The 18,666-nt window shown below is 34.8% G+C and overlaps 2 protein-coding genes across 3 annotated transcripts in view; one reads left to right on the top strand and one right to left on the bottom strand.

Moving 5' to 3' along the window:
• Nucleotides 1–18,666, top strand: part of LOC136027915 (RNA-binding protein 42-like) — a 92,807-nt gene that overhangs the window by 57,704 nt on the left and 16,437 nt on the right. The window lies entirely within an intron of this gene.
• LOC136027930 (uncharacterized) overlaps nucleotides 1–18,666 on the bottom strand; it is a 41,206-nt gene that overhangs the window by 15,232 nt on the left and 7,308 nt on the right. The window contains exon 2 of the mRNA XM_065705387.1: nucleotides 2,659–2,769. Within this exon, the coding sequence (XP_065561459.1) occupies nucleotides 2,659–2,769 (111 nt within the window). The remainder of the gene's footprint in view (nucleotides 1–2,658; nucleotides 2,770–18,666) is intronic.

The raw sequence follows: 18,666 nt of genomic DNA on the forward strand, positions 1-18,666 counted from the left end.
CTCGTTCCGGTTATGTCAATCATGTATCTAGGACTTGTGCTTATTTTCCCACCAAGTTTCATCCCGATCCCTGCACTCTAAGTGTTTTCCAAGTTTTAGGTTTCCCCCTCCCAATTCTCCCCCCCCCCCAATGTCACCAGATCTATTCGGGATTTAAAATAAGAGCTCTGAGACACGATATCCTTCTAAATATCAAATTTCATGGGATCCAATCACGCGTTCGTAAGTTAAAAATACCTCATTTTTTCTAATTTTTCAGAACTAACCCCCCTCCAACTACCCCAAAGAGAGCGGATCCGTTCCGGTTATGTAAACCATGTATCTAGGACTTGTGCTTAAAGCTCTGAGACACGATATCCTTCCAAACATCAAATTTCATTAAGATCCCATCACCCACTCATAAGTTAAATAACTCCATTTTTTCTATTTTTTCCGAATTAACGGGCCCCACACTCCTCCCCAGATGATCAAATCGGGAAAACTACTATGTCTAATTTAATCTGGTCCAGTCCCTGATATGCTTGCCAAATTTCATCGTCCTAGCTTACCTGGAAGTGCCTAAAGTAACAAAACCGGGACCGAGAGACAGACCGACAGAATTTGCGATTGCTATATGTCACTTGGTTAATACCAAGTGCCATAAAAAGAAGCTTGCGTCAGCTTTGGCGTTCAGTACTGAAGCTTTGCCAACATCGTAGAATCGCGAAGTAGTGTCACATCCTGGTTGTCCACAACTGCTGTGGACGAACAGCAGTAACTATGTAACCTCTAATGGTAGCTTCCTCTTCAAGTAGCAGAGATGTCCAAAATCTTTGCAGAGACAGCAGAAACGGCAGTTTGGAAATAAAAGTGTGCTTGATCGGGTTTCCAGAGTGTATCAGCAAGACCAACATGTTCGATTGATTTCCAATCAAACAGGTCCTTCTATTCCCGGCTGAAGCAAGGGCAGTTTTTACTATTAAAACGCCTGTACTACCTTTGGCCCAGCTTCTACAAGTTTTCCATCTATCAGCTTTAGGATATTCGATCTATTGTCTGATTTGGAGAGAATGTCTTTTTTCTTCTGAGCAAGCTTCGTGGTAGAAGGGAAACTAATGGTAGGGCACTGTTTTTCCTTCGTTCGCTTCTGATGGGCGTGATCTTTGATGGTCGGCCCACTTGCCTAGCCGTCAAAAATTATGTCAGCTGATGCAAAATACTTATGTACACAAGCTACATACGAAGAAGCACCCTTTCTATAAGTGGATAAAGTGCACCATTCTGCCGATTGAGGTAGCTAACCACCATCCGTGACATAGTGGCATATTTGAGCTGGCAGTAGTTGAGCCTCAGGCTTGTGCTGCTTCCACATATTAATAGTAAGTACAGCCTTATCTCCCGGCAAAATGGTTTCATGATTCTCGAATAGGGTAGGTAGGAGTGTAGATAGCTCACATTTGAGCGTATTGACCCGATTCGAACCATCTGTTGATGCTACGGTACAGAACTGTTGAAATAAAAGTGAAGCATCAATTTGAAGCACTTCCCGTTTGCCATTGGGGAATATTTTGCGGTTAAAATCACTGCGCGATATTTCCTCTTGAATGAATACGAAAAGACGCATTTACCCGTCTGAGTTCAGCCATTGTGAATATTCGAGCAGCTGGAGCGTACCCGACGCTGAAAATGAAACATACTAAAGCACAAATATTACCCCTTCTCACCTCGCTTAGGGTAGAAATGAGGTATTAGATGAGGGACTTGTTCGATTAAGGTGTCATTTTTGGTTTCCCTGGACTGAAATTAATAGGGACCGACCTTTCAATCTAGAGAATATTGCAGAAATTTAAAATCAGGATTTCCCTTCCTTTCCTTGTTTTCGCCGTGAATAAAGGGATTTTTCTTCACGAGCGATTTGAAGCGATTTATAATATGTTGTTGAAGGACATTTTTTGAACATTTTGGTGTTCATCTGTTTGTGAATACTGCACAAATTAAAACTATGGCTTTTCGCCCCCTTCTAACCTTGTTTAAGATGGCAATCGAGTAATAAATGGTCAAAATTTTCAATTACAATGTCATTTTTGATCTCTCTGTATTTAAATTACTGGAAAATGATCTTTTAATCCAGAACATATTGCAGAAATAAAACACCCGAGGCTTTTCCCCTCTTTTTTCTGAAAAAAAAGATATTTCTGCACAAGCTATTTCGAGCGATTTTGGATATGTAATTAAGCAAATTTTTCTGTACATTATTGTACCAAAAACATTTATATTTCTTAAATGTCAAGGTTTGGCTTTTTTTAGTAGTTTTGCAGGACAACTAGGCCATAAAATTAAGTATTCATACTATTGTGAATTGAGCGTCAGTTATAAATATTTTAAACTCTATAGTCTTCGGGTAAAATACCAAATCAAGCGTAACCATAACCATTAAGATTTAAATTCAAAAGAATCTGAGTAGCTGAACCTTCTGCTTGGTGATGGTTGTCAGTGTGGCGGGGATTGCCAATGCCAATGTTCCATGACAATCTAAAACCAAAATTTATTTTGGGGCTCTTCGAGGCATTTTAAATAGTAGAGTTTTTAATTTTTAATAGTATATTTTTTAAATTAATAGTTCTTTATAGAACTATTTGAATTATGCTACAATTTTATTGACTTCAATGGGTCAAGTACCTCGTCTATTTCGTTTGCACTATAATCCAGTATTGATGCTAAAGCTGAACGCGATGGTAGAAGCATCCCAGTAACTGATTGTAGAAAAAGTAGTGATGATAGCTCGATAAGCTGAAACATAAAAAAAAAGAAATTAGGCTTTTTCTCGTCTCGTATTTTTATAATTATCTTGTGTTAGCTTAGAAACTAAACCTAAGGAGTGCGGAGTTCGTATTGTATTTTTATTTCATGTCGTTGTGTTTTCAAATCATTAATTTGCAGTATATGCTGTCTACATGTCTGAATTAACTAAAGAGCAGTTTAAAGATACTATGGCTCGTTTTAATGGCTGTAGAATATTGACAATATTTTATCTACAATAAGTTCTTGTTTTGTTTTTCTTTTGAAAGCCACGTATATATAAGTCGTTCATGAGCTAAATCATTGACTTGACTTTTTATATTTCATTTTTTTCAGCTTTTTTACAATTTTGTCTTTCAACGCAATAAAATTTCCAAAGCTTCAAGAATAGAATCTTTTAAATGTGTGACATTCATCATGTGTGACAAAATGTGTGACAAAATGTGTGACATGTGACATATAGCTATGGCAATTGGTTGTTTTAACCGGTTCTAGGCTAATTCTGGAAAATCCCCTCTGAAAATTTCCTCCTGGCCATTTCTCTCCCCCGGTGAAAACTTTATCCTGTACAATCACCCTACGGAAAATTCCTGTCCCTGAGAAATTCATCCCACATGTAAAATATAGCAGTCAAAGGAAAAGTATGACAAATTTAAAGAATGAAGAAAAGAAGGGATTTTGAAATATTTTGTCTATATTCCGAGATATATATAGAATATGTGCTGTACAATACGTTTTATTTATTTTTATATTTTCGTTCCAGTTAATTCTTTATTTCGCGTTTTTGGGGGTTGAGATATCATAGCAGGAAAAGATAAAGGTTAAAGAAAATAAGTTGAAAAATACAAAATTAGTGTCAACTGTTGAAGGACTGTGCTATAATAGTACAGGCAGTCTAAACTAATTTTAAGGGTTACCTCAAACAAATTGCTTTGGGCTGGGCATGAAACAAAATTTAGATTTGGCATGAATTTTTTTTTTCCTGGCGATTAATGTAACCTCTCTATTGAATTGATATGAACTAAGACGGCTAATAATTTTTTTCTTTAAAAGAGAAGGAATGTGTGTTGAAATCCTTTTTAATAAAATACTATAAATAGAGTTTATAAAAGTTACTATAAGGTTACTTCAACCGTTAGTTTGGTTGTCTTTTATTCTGTGGTGCGTTGGACCAGAGGCAAAGAAGAAGAGAATAACTGCGAGCCCTTAAGATGAAGGCATTTCTGAGGCTCTTTTTCGAATTTCACACAAGTGTTCCAGGAGTACACTTTTCAAATAGTTCGTTGTAACGAACTATAAGTAAGGAGCGACACGGCTCAATAGTAAACGAAACTCTAAAAACGTGATCTATTTTGATACCAATAAATACATCAAAAGAATTAGATTTTTATGCTGATTTCAAATATTTCAGTTTCATCTATTTTACTCTTACCCATCAAAAGTTACGAACCTGAGAAAATCTGCCCTATTTTCGAAAAAAGGAAGAAACATCCCCTAAAAGTAATAAAATGAAAATGAAAATCACACCATCAGATTCAGCGTATCAGAGAACCCTACTGTAGAAGTTTCAAGCTCCTATATGCAAAAATGTTGAATTTTGTATTTATTATTTTTTTGCCAGAAGAAAGATCACGGATGCGTGTTTATTTGTTTTTTGTTTGTTTGTTTTTTCTCCAGGGGTGGTCGTATGAACTGAGTGGTCCTAGAACATCGCGAGAGGGCTCATTCGAACTGATATTAAAATTTCTAGTGCCCTTTTTAAGTGACCAAAATTGGAGAGCAACTAGGCCCCCTCCCACATCATTTTTCTGCAAAGTCCCCTGACCCAAATTTTGAAATAGCAATTTTGTTCAGCATAGTTGAAAAAGCTAATAACTATGTCTTTGAGGATGACTTAATCTCCAACAGTCCCGGGGGAAGGTCTGCAAGCTATGAAGTTTGCCCATTGTTTACAAATAGTGTTGGTTATTCGGAAGTATACATAAATTTTCATGGGAGATTTTTTCTGGAGGAGGGGAGGGAGGTTACGTAGGAGGATCTTTCCATGGATGAATTTTTCATGGGGGAAGGAAATTTTCTATGGGCACCAGATTTCCCAGCATTATTTAAAAAAACGATAAGAAATTAAATAAAAAAACAAGTTTTTCAACTGAAAGTAAGGAACAACATTAAAAATTAAAACGAACAGAAAATATTACGTATAGGAGGGGGGTCGCCTTCTCGTTAATACCTTGCTCTTTACGCTAAAGTTCGAATAGTGTTCTAGTTCTTTAAGAATGACCCCTGAATCACAAAGGCCGTTTAGTAAGAATAAAAAGCTCTTTTCAAACTACTAAAAAAAAACTGTATCGGAAACAGCGAGGTATTGACGAGGGGCGAACCCCCCTCATATACGTAATGATTTCTGTTCGTTTTAAGTTTTAATGTTGCTCCTTTCTTTCAGTTGAAGAAATTTTTTTTGTATTTAATACTACTAATATTAATCGAAATAATAGTTACCATTCCTAAATCAGCTTCAAATTGCAATTTTTCTTATTAAACACCTTTTTTTTCTGTGCGCGTTTTTTATACTTTCGGTTACTACGGGTCGTGTTTTTCTTTTTACTTGGTTGCTTTAGGGGCTGGGAGAAGGGTTTGAAAATGGAGATTGTAAACCTATATTCATTGCTTTTTAACATGCAGATTTCAATAGTGCCCCTTTTATCCTTCCTAGTCTTTCTACTCCAGAAATGGCCCCAAAAGATTGCCATAATTGATGACATATGGCGGTTTTTGAAGCAAGACAAATTTGCAAAACGCAAATAGATGTTATTAAGAACGGTTAATCGAACTATTTGATATCTCTCTATGGTGTTGCAATAGCCTGCTAATTCTACTAGTCAGCGTACGATTTATGAAACTTAAAAAGAGGTTAGGGGGCCAGGGGTGTAAGTTGCTATGTGGCAGAGAGGCAACTGCCCCTCAAGACCCAGGTTTGCCACCCCCCGACCTCAGTTTATATGCTGAAATTTAGTTTCTGTAAAAAAAAAATCTTGTCAAAATTAAGATAAGCCTGCATAATTCAATTATCCAGAGAAACAGGCCAGTTTTCTTCAGTATGTCTTTGCCTTTATGGTAATATATAACTCACTGTCATTTTCACTTGATTTGGGAAATTTGGCTCCAACTTTGCTCCCCCTCCCCCCAGGATTACGCCACTGGAGAGGGGGTTTACAAGAAAGGAGTTCTTAGCCTCAGGCTCACGGTTTCCCCACAATTGATATTATATTGGTACTCATTTCATGCCCTCCAGCCTTTCGAATCCAGAAATGGCGTCGAAAAGTATCAATTTGGCGCCATGTGGCACTTCAAGATGGCGCTTTAGGGACTAGTTCATAAAAAGCACGTAGATGTAAAAATTCGTCTTAAAATAAACCTTAAACAGCTTTTTATGATGTTCCAGTGTTCCACTAACGGTGAAGAGAAGAAAAAGAAGAAGAGAAACAGAGCGACACATTAGTGCTTGCCATGCAAAAAAGTTTTTCTTTATTGTTTAAGGCGTTGTATTGTAACTCTGCTTGAATAGGGTTTTTGACCATGACGGTTCCTACATTAGCACTTTTCACTGAGATCCGACGCTGATAGCGAAAGATTTCAGGCTCATTTTTAATATTCCCGTAAACTTATTTTTGCAACAAACTTTTACTATTAAGATAAACCAAAATAATAGTTACCGTTGCAAGATCAGCTGTGTATGACAATTCCTTTTTGTCAGACAGTTTTTTTTTCTTTTGTAAAGGCGTTTTTAAACTCTCGGTTACTATGGGTCGCGGTTTACTCTTTACTAGATTGCAGTTATCGCTGAAACCATGATTGCACGGGTCATATGCCTAATTAATGAAATCCTTATAATAGAAATCGGAGAAGATTGGCCAAAAAGAAAACATATTTAATTTCGGTTCTACTGGGCCCGCCCTATATTGAGAAATGTTCAAGATTTTTAATTTGTTTTCCAATGTGTCGCGTATGGAAAATTTATATCCGTACAAATTAGTATGGAATTGATAAAAAGTATACCTAAACTTTTTTTCACAGAATGCTGAAAAGCCAGAGCTTTACTGACAACTGGCTTTAAAGTTTTTAGAGAATTAACATTCCATGCTAGAATCTATTGATTTCCTTTTGAGGTAGCTTCTATTTATTAGTTAGCTTCATTTTTTTTCTTTTTATTTGTATTTTAGTATTTTAATTTAATTCTATAATACTCTTTTTTATTAGAACTCTTCCGTGCCTACTCTTGTTTTGATGCGTCGGTTTTGTGCTTTCAGTAAAGCACTTGTTTCTCATACTTCTACTAATATAGGAAAATATCTCGAGTCATTTTCTCTTATCCAGTTTTGCAGATATGTGTAGCATCAATTCGAAGCAATAATTTTCGTCCGTTTTGAGTTTCGACTTTGCTCTTTACTTCCATCAGGGAAACTATGTTTTAAAGAAATTAATTTAGCCTAGAATGAGTGTGTAAATGGCGGCTCGTCTCCAAAACTAGACATCCTACTTCTTTCAGAGTTACCTATTTCCGATTATTTTTCTTTTATTGACGTAGATATGGACTGTTAGTAACTGAAATGTCATGTTTTCTAAAGGAATATTTTTTTTTCCAGTTCCCACTCTGCCCCACTGTTTGACACTAAAGAACGCTAGTTTATTTGGAAAACTGTATGAAAGATGGGAGGAATTTTATAAAATGTTGCTAATTACAACCTTTCTGAAGTGTATTATCAAATATATTTTTGGACGTTAAGGAATCATTTTTCATAAAACTTCAGTTCGAAACTAACGGCACTGGATATATCGGTGGCATAAACTGTTTCAAACATAAAAGTCTGATTAACTGATATCAACACTTTTTCTCGGATAAAGAAGAAGATATGCAACTTATCGTCTATTATCAGTGAGTTTTTTTTTGTTTTTTTTTTTGCCGAATCCAAATCTTAAACCGTCGCATAAACAGTTTTTATTATTTTGCAAAGTAAAATTCTAGATAAGGGACTTCCTGCTACTTGGCAAGTAGTTGAACTGTGTGAATGAAACTTTCAGAAATGGATCCAAAGTCCAAATTATATCTAGTGGGAAGGGTTTCCAAGCTTCTAATTCAACTCCTATATTTCCAACGCTTATGAAATTCCATTGAACACCTGTCATAGCTGTCGTGAAAATCTCTTAATTCTGGTTTGACAGTACTTTTCTATAATTCTTGGGCATGAGAACACAATTCCGACTGTTTGAGGAGGGTTTTAAACCATGATAAGATTTTTTTTGAAAATTTCCTATGCATTTTTACGCATTCTTGGAAACATTATGAACAAGACACACAAAGATTTTGAGTCTTGAAACACTTTCGGTGGATCTTACTTGTGCTATAGGTTTTTGAAACTTTACTATTGTCAAAAAAATGTATAATGTCATCACAGATCACTGTTCTTTGGAGATGATAAAGGTGGACATAGACATTCTAATTCCTGGCGATAATTTAGACTCTGAATCCATTTTTGAACGTTTAATTCACATATCGCAAATGATACCCAAGATATCGAAAAACCCATCATCAAGAATGTTGCTATTCTGTGATTCTCTATCTTTCTGTAAAATTTAGTGCATTAAATGTCTAATCATTTATGGAGCTATGTTTGTTCCTTTGTGTTATCTTTGTTTGCCACAAGCTGTTTTTCTCGTTGCTAATTTTCTTTGTCCGAGAAACACAGTTTAATTATTAGAGAAGATATCCTGTCCCCTAAATATGACTGGCTTAAATTAATTCTCTTAATGAAGCCCAGGTTGTTTTGTGTTACATAAAAATAGTTATTGCACATTGTAGTTGACAGTGAGCTTTACTGAAAACAAGTGACGTTTCATTAAAGTTGGAAATTTTGACTTCTATTGTTATGGCACTTGCCTGTCGGCCAAGTGTCATATAGCGATCGCAATTTCTGTCCGTCGGTCTTTCGGTCCTGGTTTTGCTGGTTCGGGCACTTCCTGATAAGCTAGGACGATGAACGCTGGCAGGCATATCAGAGAGGGGACCAGATTAAATAAGAAATAGTCGCTTCCGCAATTCGATCATCTTGAGGGGGGGTGGAGGGACGGTTAATTCGGAAAAATTAGAAAAAGTATTTAAAAAATGTCTCCTTGAAAGCCTGCATAGTGCAGTGGATATAGTGTTGGTGTTCTACTCCGAAGGTGGTAGGTTCAATTTCCTAAAGGGATAATTTTTACAAGTTTTTTTTTCTTACTCTGCCATTTTTAGTATTAATTTATAGTTTAATTTCGAAACCTTTTTTAATACTTCAGGCCTTGGCTAACACTTTAACCAAAGATATCAGATCGATGGTCATTAAATCTGGAATTTGCTATAGTATGGGCCAGCAAGCCTAGGAGGAGCTAAATCAAGCGGTGGATTTAAAGCGATCAAAAATTATAGAAAAAGCTGTTCAGCTTAAGAGGCAGAAATACCGCGCTGTGGTGCTTATTATGGTAGCCTCAAAAAAAAAAAAAAAAAAAAAAAAAAAAAAAACATCACCGCGATAACATTATGAAATGTTGGCTCTTCCGACCTCGTCACAAGTTCCATTTGAGCTCTTGGCTCTTGTTTTTTAAACGAAGTAAAAGTTAAAATAGGGTGAAATATGAACAGGCACGTTTTGAGGGGTAGTAGCTTTATGACATGTGGTCCCTCCCTAAATATCTAAATCTTTACGAATCTCTCCGTGACTTCTTTTGTTGTTTTCGATATTTTTGTACTAGTGTCCACTCCCGAGATAAGTTTCTGTGTACGTCCTGTGGAATTGGAAATGAGGATATGGAAACGCTCAAAGCCTTATGTTTGTTTTCAGTATCAAGTGTTTTAATTGGTGTTTTGACATAACCAATTTTCCTAAGTCAAGATTATGCTGGATACTTGAATTAAACAGTATTTAGGTTTCACTTGATGAACGTCTTAGCATCAAAATGTGTCCAAGTAAGTGTAGACAAGTATGACCCACGTGCTAGACATCTGACATCGTGCTAAACATACACATTGTCTCATAAAATTGGATAATCAAGGACTAAACGTCGATTTTATGTAATTTCTATTTTTTTTGTAAACCTTACATTCTATTACAAATTCAGCAAAACTCTCATGTGCCTGTGCCTAATTTTTACCTTGAATAATAGATGTCAGTTTCAAGGTTGAACCTGGATCTTTACTTTGGTCCAAAAGTTTTTTCTCAAATTTATTGAAACTATTTCTCGATATATATATATATATATATATATATATATATATATATATATATATATATATATATATATATATATATATATATATATATATATATATATATATAAGTTGTTTGTGTGTTATGTCTGTTACACTATGTCTGTTACGCCAGACATATGACGTCTGAAAAATAAAGAAGAAAAAGAAAACAAACTAAAATGTAAAAACTGGGAATTGCATAAATATTTCGAAATATTTTGAAAATAGATTAAAGTAAAACCTTAAACCTTTGAAAACCTTAAAACAGATACTTAAAATTTTGAGGATTATTATAAATTGTTGAGCTTTAGCAAGCTTAGCACGTAAAGAGGAATTTTTAGCATAGATCTTAAAATGACAGAAGAAACAGCCGAGGAAGCTGCTCAAATAGTTAATTCAAAGAGAAATTTTAGGATAAATCCCACAATGGCAGAAGAAACAGCCGAGGAATCTGCTCAAAGGGTTAATGCCAAAAAGCTTGCGGCTAAAGAACGCAAAACCGCGCAGTTAGATGAAAATCCACCTGGACAGCGAGAGTCAAAACGTATCAAAACTGAAAATGATAGCGATGATGATTGGGTTTGGGATTTTGACTTAGATAAGGTCATCAATGCCTACCAGATTTTAGTTAAAAAAAAAAAACAAAGGTTCGGCGATATGTATTTCATAGTGACGCTGAAAAATAAAGAAGAAAAAGAAAACTGAAAAAAGAAAAATGGTAAAAAACTAAAAAGAAAAAACTAAAAAAACTAAAAAAGGTAAGAAACTAAAAAGGAAAAAAAACTAAAAAAAAGCTAAAAAACTAAAAAAAAGAAAAAACTAAAAAAAAAATGGGAATTGCACAAATATTTCAATATATTTTGACAATAGATTAAAGTAATTCGAAAACCTTAAAACAGATACCCAAAATTTGAGGTTTATTATAAATTGTTGGAGCTTTAGCATGCTTGGCACGTAAAGATTTTTCCAAGTGTCAATCTTAGAATGAACATTGACAAATTGAAGAAAACAAATCAATAAAAAGAAGAAACTAAAAAAGAAGAAAAACTAAAAAAGAAAAAGCTAAGAAAAGAAAAAACTAAAAAAGAAAAAAAACTAAAAAAGAAACTGTATCTATACATATATAAAAATAAGTTGTATATATGCATGTTTTTTTGTTTGTGGGTTTGCATTTGACGTCATCTATATATTATGTATCTATCTATCTATATATATATAAATAAGTTGTCTGTGTGTGTGTCGAGTGACGTCATGTTTGTGTGTCGACTGTCGTCATGTTTGTCGACTGACGTCATTATAAGGATTGAGCTGTATGCGTCATGAAGTTGTTTGTCGACTGACGTCATGTTTGTCAACTGATAAAATTACATACCGGGACACAAATGACGACCGGGACACAGGGAATATAAATGACGACCGGGACACAGGGACACAACTACAACGGGGACGCCGGGGGCACTGGCGGGTTATATAAATGACGACCGGGACACAGGGATTGTTCGAATAGAAATTACAGACCGGGACACAAATGACGACCAGGACACCGGGACACAGGGAATATAAATGACGACCGGGACACTCAAAGAAAAATTACAAACTGGGACACCGGGACACAAATGACGACCGGGACACAGGGAATATAAATGACGACCGGGACACAGGGACACATCATTAGAATAATGAGGTATAGATCTGAATACGGATTGTTTTTCCCATGGACAATTATATGTTGCATGTTCAAGAGTCAGTAAACCTGACAATCTATTTATATGCAACATATATATATATATATATATATATATATATATATATATATATATATATATATATATATATATATATATATATATATATATATATAAATTGTCTGTGTGTGTGTGTCGAGTGACGTCATGTTTGTATGTCGACTGACGTCATCAAGTTAGTTGTCGTCATGTTTGTTATGACGATGACGTCATTAAAGGTATTTAAGACATTCGTTTACGGGAAAATGTTTAATTGTAAAATGACTGAAGAACCTACAATGGCAACAGCCGAGGAAGCTGCTCAAAGAGTCTATGCCAAAAAACTTGCTGCTGATAGAGAAAGTAAGAAAAGAAAGCGTGCCGAGGAATTACAAGAACAGCAAGAAAACAGGATTGCGGCTGATAGAGAAAGTAAGAAAAGAAAGCGTGCCGAGGAATCACAAGAACAGCAAGAAAACAGGCTTGCGGCTAAAGAACGCAAAACCGTGCAGTTAGATGAAAATCCACCTGGACAGCGAGAGTCAAAACATATCAAAACTGAAAATGATAGCGATGATGATTGGGTTTGGGATTTTGACTTGGATAAGGTCATCAATGCCTACCAGATTTAAGTTAAAAAAACAAAGGTTCGGCGATATATACTTCATAGTGACGCTGAAAAATAAAGAAGAAAAAGAAAACTGAAAAAAGAAAAAAGGTAAAAAAAAAACAACTAAAAAGAAAAAACACTCAAAGAGAAATTACAGACCGGGACACAAATGACGACCGAGACAGAGGGAATATAAATGACGACCGGGACACTCAAAGAGAAATTACAGACTGGGACACCGGGACACAGGGAATATAAATGACGACCGGGACACAGGGACACAACTACAACGGGGATGCCGGGGGCACAGGGGGATATATAAATGACGACGGGGACACAGGGAATGCTGGATTAGCAATCATCATCAACAAAGCTTAAGGGCAATCATTAGAATAATGAGGCATAGATCTGAATACGGATTGTTTTTCCCATGAACAATTTTATGTTGCATGTTCAAGATTCGGTAAACCTGACAATCTATTTATATGCAGAGACAATGGGACATCGAAGAATGTTGTATATTCGCAAGTTTTACGTAGTTAAAAACAAATATATATCCATAACGAAAAGAGAAATCTTTTCTTTTTTATCTGTATTCACAGGTGGGACACAGGGACACAACTACAATGGCGCGTAACTACTATGGCGCGTAACGACTTACGCGCGCGGGGGGGCTTGGGGGCGCAAAGCGCCCCCTCCAACTAGGGGTTGGGGTGGCGCGAACCGCCACCCCAACAGTTAGTATATATATATATATATATATATATATATATATATATATATATATATATATATATATATATATATATATATATATATATATATATATATATATATATATATATATATATATATGGCGCGAACCGCCACCCCAACAGTTAGTATATATATATATATATATATATATATATATATATATATATATATATATATATATATATATATATATATGTATATATATGTATTTATTTATTTATTTTTCTCGAAAACGGCTCCATATTTTTGCAGGAAAATTAGTATCTGGGAATATTCTCGCATAAAAAAATGATCTTCTAAGTGATCTTCTAATGAAGTCTAAGAAAATTCGTCAAGAGCCTTGATTTCGGAAAAAAAAATATTCATGTCAGTGACTTCTTTTTTCTATACATTATTGCAGTACTGAAATGACGTTGTCACACTAATCTATAAAATTGAAGATTTTCATGCATGGAAAAGTTTACACTAAATTGCTTAAACTAAATTGTTATTGCTTAAACTAATCTGTTAATTGCAAAATATTTGTATGTATTTTGACAAGGTACTACAACAATTATAATGTCATAATGTTATAATGTTCCCGGTCTTATAATGTCAAAAGGAAGGCCCAAAAAATGAAAATTCTCAATTATTGCGAATGGTGATTCTCTATTTTGACAAGGAATTAAAATTATATTATTTTATATAAAACTAGCTGTTGGGGTGGCGCTTCGCGCCACCCCAACACCTAGCTGGTGGGGGCGCTTTGCGCCCCCCAAGCCCCCCCGCGCGCGTAAGTCGTTACGCGCCATATTAGTTACGCGCCATTGTAGTTGTGTCCCTATGTCCCACCTGTGAATATAGATATATATATATATATATATATATATATATATATATATATATATATATATATATATGTTTTTAACTACGTAAAACTTGCGAATATACAACATTCTTTGCTGTCCCATTGTCTTTGCATATAAATAGATTGTCATGTTTACCGACTCTTGAACATGCAACATATAATGGTCCATGGGAAAACAATCCGTCTAATGATTGCCCTTGAGCTTTGTTGATGTTGATTGCTAATCGACCATTCCCTGTGTCGCCGTCGTCATTTATATATCCCCCTTTGCCCCCAGCGTCCCCTTTGTAGTTGTGTCCCTGTGTCCCGGTCGTCATTTATATTCCCTGTGTCCCGGTGTCCCAGTCTGTGATTTCTCTTTGAGTGTCCCGGGCGTCATTTATATTGCTTGTGTCCCGGTGTCCCGGTCGTCATTTATATCCCCCTGTGCCCCCCGGTGTCCCCGTTGTAGTTGTGTCCCTGTGTCCCGGTCGTCATTTATATTCCCTGTGTCCCGGTCGTCATTTGTATCCCGGTGTCCCGGTCTGTATATACATTCGTTTTTTTAGTTTTGTTTTTCTCCTTTATTTTTCATTTTTTTTTCCTTTTTTATTTTTTTTCTTTTTTAGATTTTTTAGTTTTTTAGGTTTTTTAGTTTTTTTATTAGTTTTTAGTTTTTTTTTTCTTTTTAGTTTTTTTGTAGTTTTTTCCTTTTTTTTAGTTTTTTTAGTTTTTTTTTTACTTATGTCCTGGTCGCCATTTATACTCCCTGTGTCCCGATCGTCATTTGTGTCCCGGTGCTTTGTTGATGGTGATTGCTAATCGAACATTCCTTTTGTCCCGGTCGCTTTCTCTTTGAGTGTCGTCATTTATATTCCCTATGTGCCGGTGTCCCGGTCGTCATTTGTGTCCCATTGTCCCGGTCTGTAATTTCGTCAGTTGAAAACATGACGTCAGTCAACACAAAAACATGACGTCACCCGACAGACAGAACCACACATCCACAGATAACTTATTTATATATATACTAGCTGTTGGGGTGGCGCTTCGCGCCACCCCAACACCTAGTTGGTGGGGGCGCTTCGCGCCCCCCCCAAGCCCCCCCGCGCGCGTAAGTCGTTACGCGCCATAATAGTTACGCGCCATTGTAGTTGTGTCCCTATGTCCCACCTGTGAATATAGATAGATATATATATATATGGTTTTAACTACGTAAAACTTGCGAATATACAACATTCTTTGCTGTCCCATTGTCTTTGCATATAAATAGATTGTCAGGTTTACCGACTCTTGAACATGCAACATATAATGGTCCATGGGAAAACAATCTGTATTCAGATCTATACCTCATGATTCTAATGATTGCCCTTGAGCTTTGTTGATGGTGATTGCTAATCGACCATTCCCTGTCCCGGTGTCCCGGTCGTCATTTACATCCCCCTGTTTCCTCCGGTGTCCCCGTTGTAGTTGTGTCCCTGTGTCCCGGTCGTCATTTATATTCCCTGTGTCCCGGTCGTCATTTGTATCCCGGTGTCCCGGTCTGTATATACATTCGTTTTTTAGTTTTGTTTTTCTCCTTTATTTTTTTCCTTTTTTTTTCTTTTTTAGCTTATTTAGATTTTTAGATTTTTTAGTTTTTTTATTAGTTTTTAGTTTTTTTTTCTTTTTAGTTTTTTTGTCCCGGTCGTCATTTATATCCCCCTGTTTCCCCCGGTGTCCCCGTTGTAGTTGTGTCCCTGTGTCCCGGTCGTCATTTATATTCCCTGTGTCCCGGTCGTCATTTGTATCCCGGTGTACCGGTCTGTATATACATTCGTTTTTTAGTTTTGTTTTTCTCCTTTATTTTTTTCCTTTTTTTTTCTTTTTTAGTTTATTTAGATTTTTAGATTTTTTAGTTTTTTTATTAGTTTTTAGTTTTTTTTTCTTTTTAGTTTTTTTGTAGTTTTTACCTTCTTTTTAGTTTTGTTAATTTTTTTTTTACTTATGTCCTGGTCGTCATTTATGCTCCCTATGTCCCGGTGCTTTGTTGATTGCTAATCGAACATTCCTTTTGTCCTGGTCGCTTTCTCTTTGAGTGTCGTCATTTATTTTTTTCTTTTTTAGTTCTTTTAGTTTTTACCTTTTTTAGTTTTTTTTAGTTTTTTAGATGAAAATTTTTTTTAGTTTTTTCCTTTTTTTCTTTTTAGTTTTTATTGGTTTTTACCTTTATGTTAGCTTATTTTTCAGTTTTTTCCTTTTTTCTTAGTTTTTTTTTATTTTTTATTTTTTTTAGTTTTTTACCTTTTTTTAGTTTTTTTAGTTTTTTTAGTTTTTTTAGTTTTTTAGCTTTTTTACTTTTTTTATTAGTTTTTAGTTTTTTTGTAGTTTTTGCCTTTTTTTAGTTTTTTCAGTTTTTTTTTTAGTTTTTTATTGGTTTTTACCTTTATTTTAGCTTATTTTTCAGTTTTTTCCTTTTTTTTAGTTTTTTTTAGTTTTTAGTTTTTTTAGTTTTTTACCTTTTTTTAGTTTTTTTAGTTTTTTTAGTTTTTTAGCTTTTTTATTTTTTTTTATTAGTTTTTAGTTTTTTTTGTAGTTTTTGCCTTTTTTTTAGTTTTTTTAGTTTTTTAGCTTTTTTATTAGTTTTTAGTTTTTTTTGTAGTTTTTGCCTTTTTTTAGTTTGACAACTTATTTTTATATATATAGATAGTTTTTTTTTTTACTTATGTCCTGGTCGTCATTTATACTCCCTGTGTCCCTGTGCTTTGTTGATTGCTAATCGAACATTCCTTTTGTCCTGGTCGCTTTCTCTTTGAGTGTCGTCATTTATTAGTTTTTTCCTTTTTTTTTAGTTTTTTATTGGTTTTTACCTTTATTTTAGCTTATTTTTCAGTTTTTTCCTTTTTTTTAGTTTTTTTTATTTTTTATTTTTTTTAGTTTTTTACCTTTTTTTAGTTTTTTTTTTAGTTTTTTTAGTTTTTTAGCTTTTTTACTTTTTTTATTAGTTTTTAGTTTTTTTTTGTAGTTTTTGCCTTTTTTTAGTTTTTTCAGTTTTTTTTTTTTAGTTTTTTATTGGTTTTTACCTTTATAGTTTTTTTAGTTTTTTAGCTTTTTTATTTTTTTTATTAGTTTTTAGTTTTTTTTGTAGTTTTTGCCTTTTTTTAGTTTTTTCAGTTTTGACGTCACCTGATCCAGTTTTTTCAGGTGACGTCACCTGACACATCCATCCATCCATCCACAGACAACTTATTTTTATATATATAGATATAGATATATTGTAACCAGGGATTACAACAATTGAATAACCTTAAAAAAGAAAACCAAAAGTTTGAAGCTTAGTAGAAATCGTTTGTAGAAATTGGACTTATTTAATCATCGAATATCGTTGAAAAGATTCAGTAGGCTATGTAAAGACATTAAATTGCGTGAAGAGCAAAAAACTGGTAGTTGCAAAAATATTTGTATATATTTTAACAAGGGATTACAACAATTCCAAAACCTTAAGAAAAACTTAAGCTTAGTACATATCATTGTTACAAATTGGACTTGCTTTAATAAACAAATGTTTTTGAAAAGTTTAGTATGAAAAGACAGCAAATTGTCTGCAGTTAAAAGACAAGCGACAATGAGAATCTATATTTAGAAGCCTGCCGCGTTTCAAGTGCCGGGGCCCGGTGGCTGGTAATTACAAAAACAGTTCTCTATTTTTTTAACAAGGGATTACAAGAGTTCAAAAACCTTAAAAAAGAAAACCAAATGTTTAAAGTTTAGTAGATATCGTTGTTAGAAATCGGACTTGCTTTAATAATCAAATATCTTCGAAAAGGCAGGAAATTGTCTGTGGTTAGAAGACAAGCGACAATGAGAATCCATATAATATGGAATATATATCAAACAGTTCGTGGTAACGAACTGTAGTAAGGAGCGACCCGGCTCAATATTAATCGAAACTCTAAAAAATGGAATTTTGATACCAATAGTTACATAAAAAGAATTGCATATTAATGCTGATTTTAAATATACAATTTTCATCAAGATCAGTTTTACCCATCAAAAGTTACGAGCCTGAGAAAATTTGCCTCGTTTTAGAAAACAGGGGGAAACATCCCCCAAAAGTCACACAATCTTAACGAAAATCACACCATCAGATTCAGCGTATCAGAGAACCTTATTGTAGAAGTTTCAAACTCCTATCTACAAAAATGTGGAATTTCGCATTTTTTGCCAGAAGACAGATCACGGATGCGTGTTTATTTGTTTTGTTGTTTTTTTGTTGTTTTTTTTCCCAGTGGTGATTGTATCGACGGAGTGGTCCTAGAATCTTGCGAGAGGGCTCATTCTAACGGAAATTAAAAGTTCTAGTGCCCTCTTTAAGTGACCAAAAAAATTGGAGGGCACCTAGTCCCCCTCCCACGCTCATTTTTCCCCAAAGTCACCAGATCAAAATTCTGAGATAGCCCTTTTTTCACCATAGTCGACAAACCTAATAACTATGTCTTTAGGGACGACTTACTCCCCCGCAGTCCCCGTGGGAGGGGCTGCAAGTTGAAAACTTTGACCTGTGTTTACATATAGTAATGGTTGCTGGGAAGTGTACAGACGTTTTCAGGGGGATTTTTTTGGTTGAGGGGGGGGGTTACTTGGCAGGATATTTCCATGGAGAGACTTCTCATGGTAAAAGAGAATTTCAATGAAGGGGGCGCAGGATTTTCTAGCT

The sequence above is a fragment of the Artemia franciscana genome, chromosome 1, assembly GCF_032884065.1.
Source record: "Artemia franciscana chromosome 1, ASM3288406v1, whole genome shotgun sequence".
In the NCBI taxonomy this organism is placed as follows: domain Eukaryota; kingdom Metazoa; phylum Arthropoda; class Branchiopoda; order Anostraca; family Artemiidae; genus Artemia; species Artemia franciscana.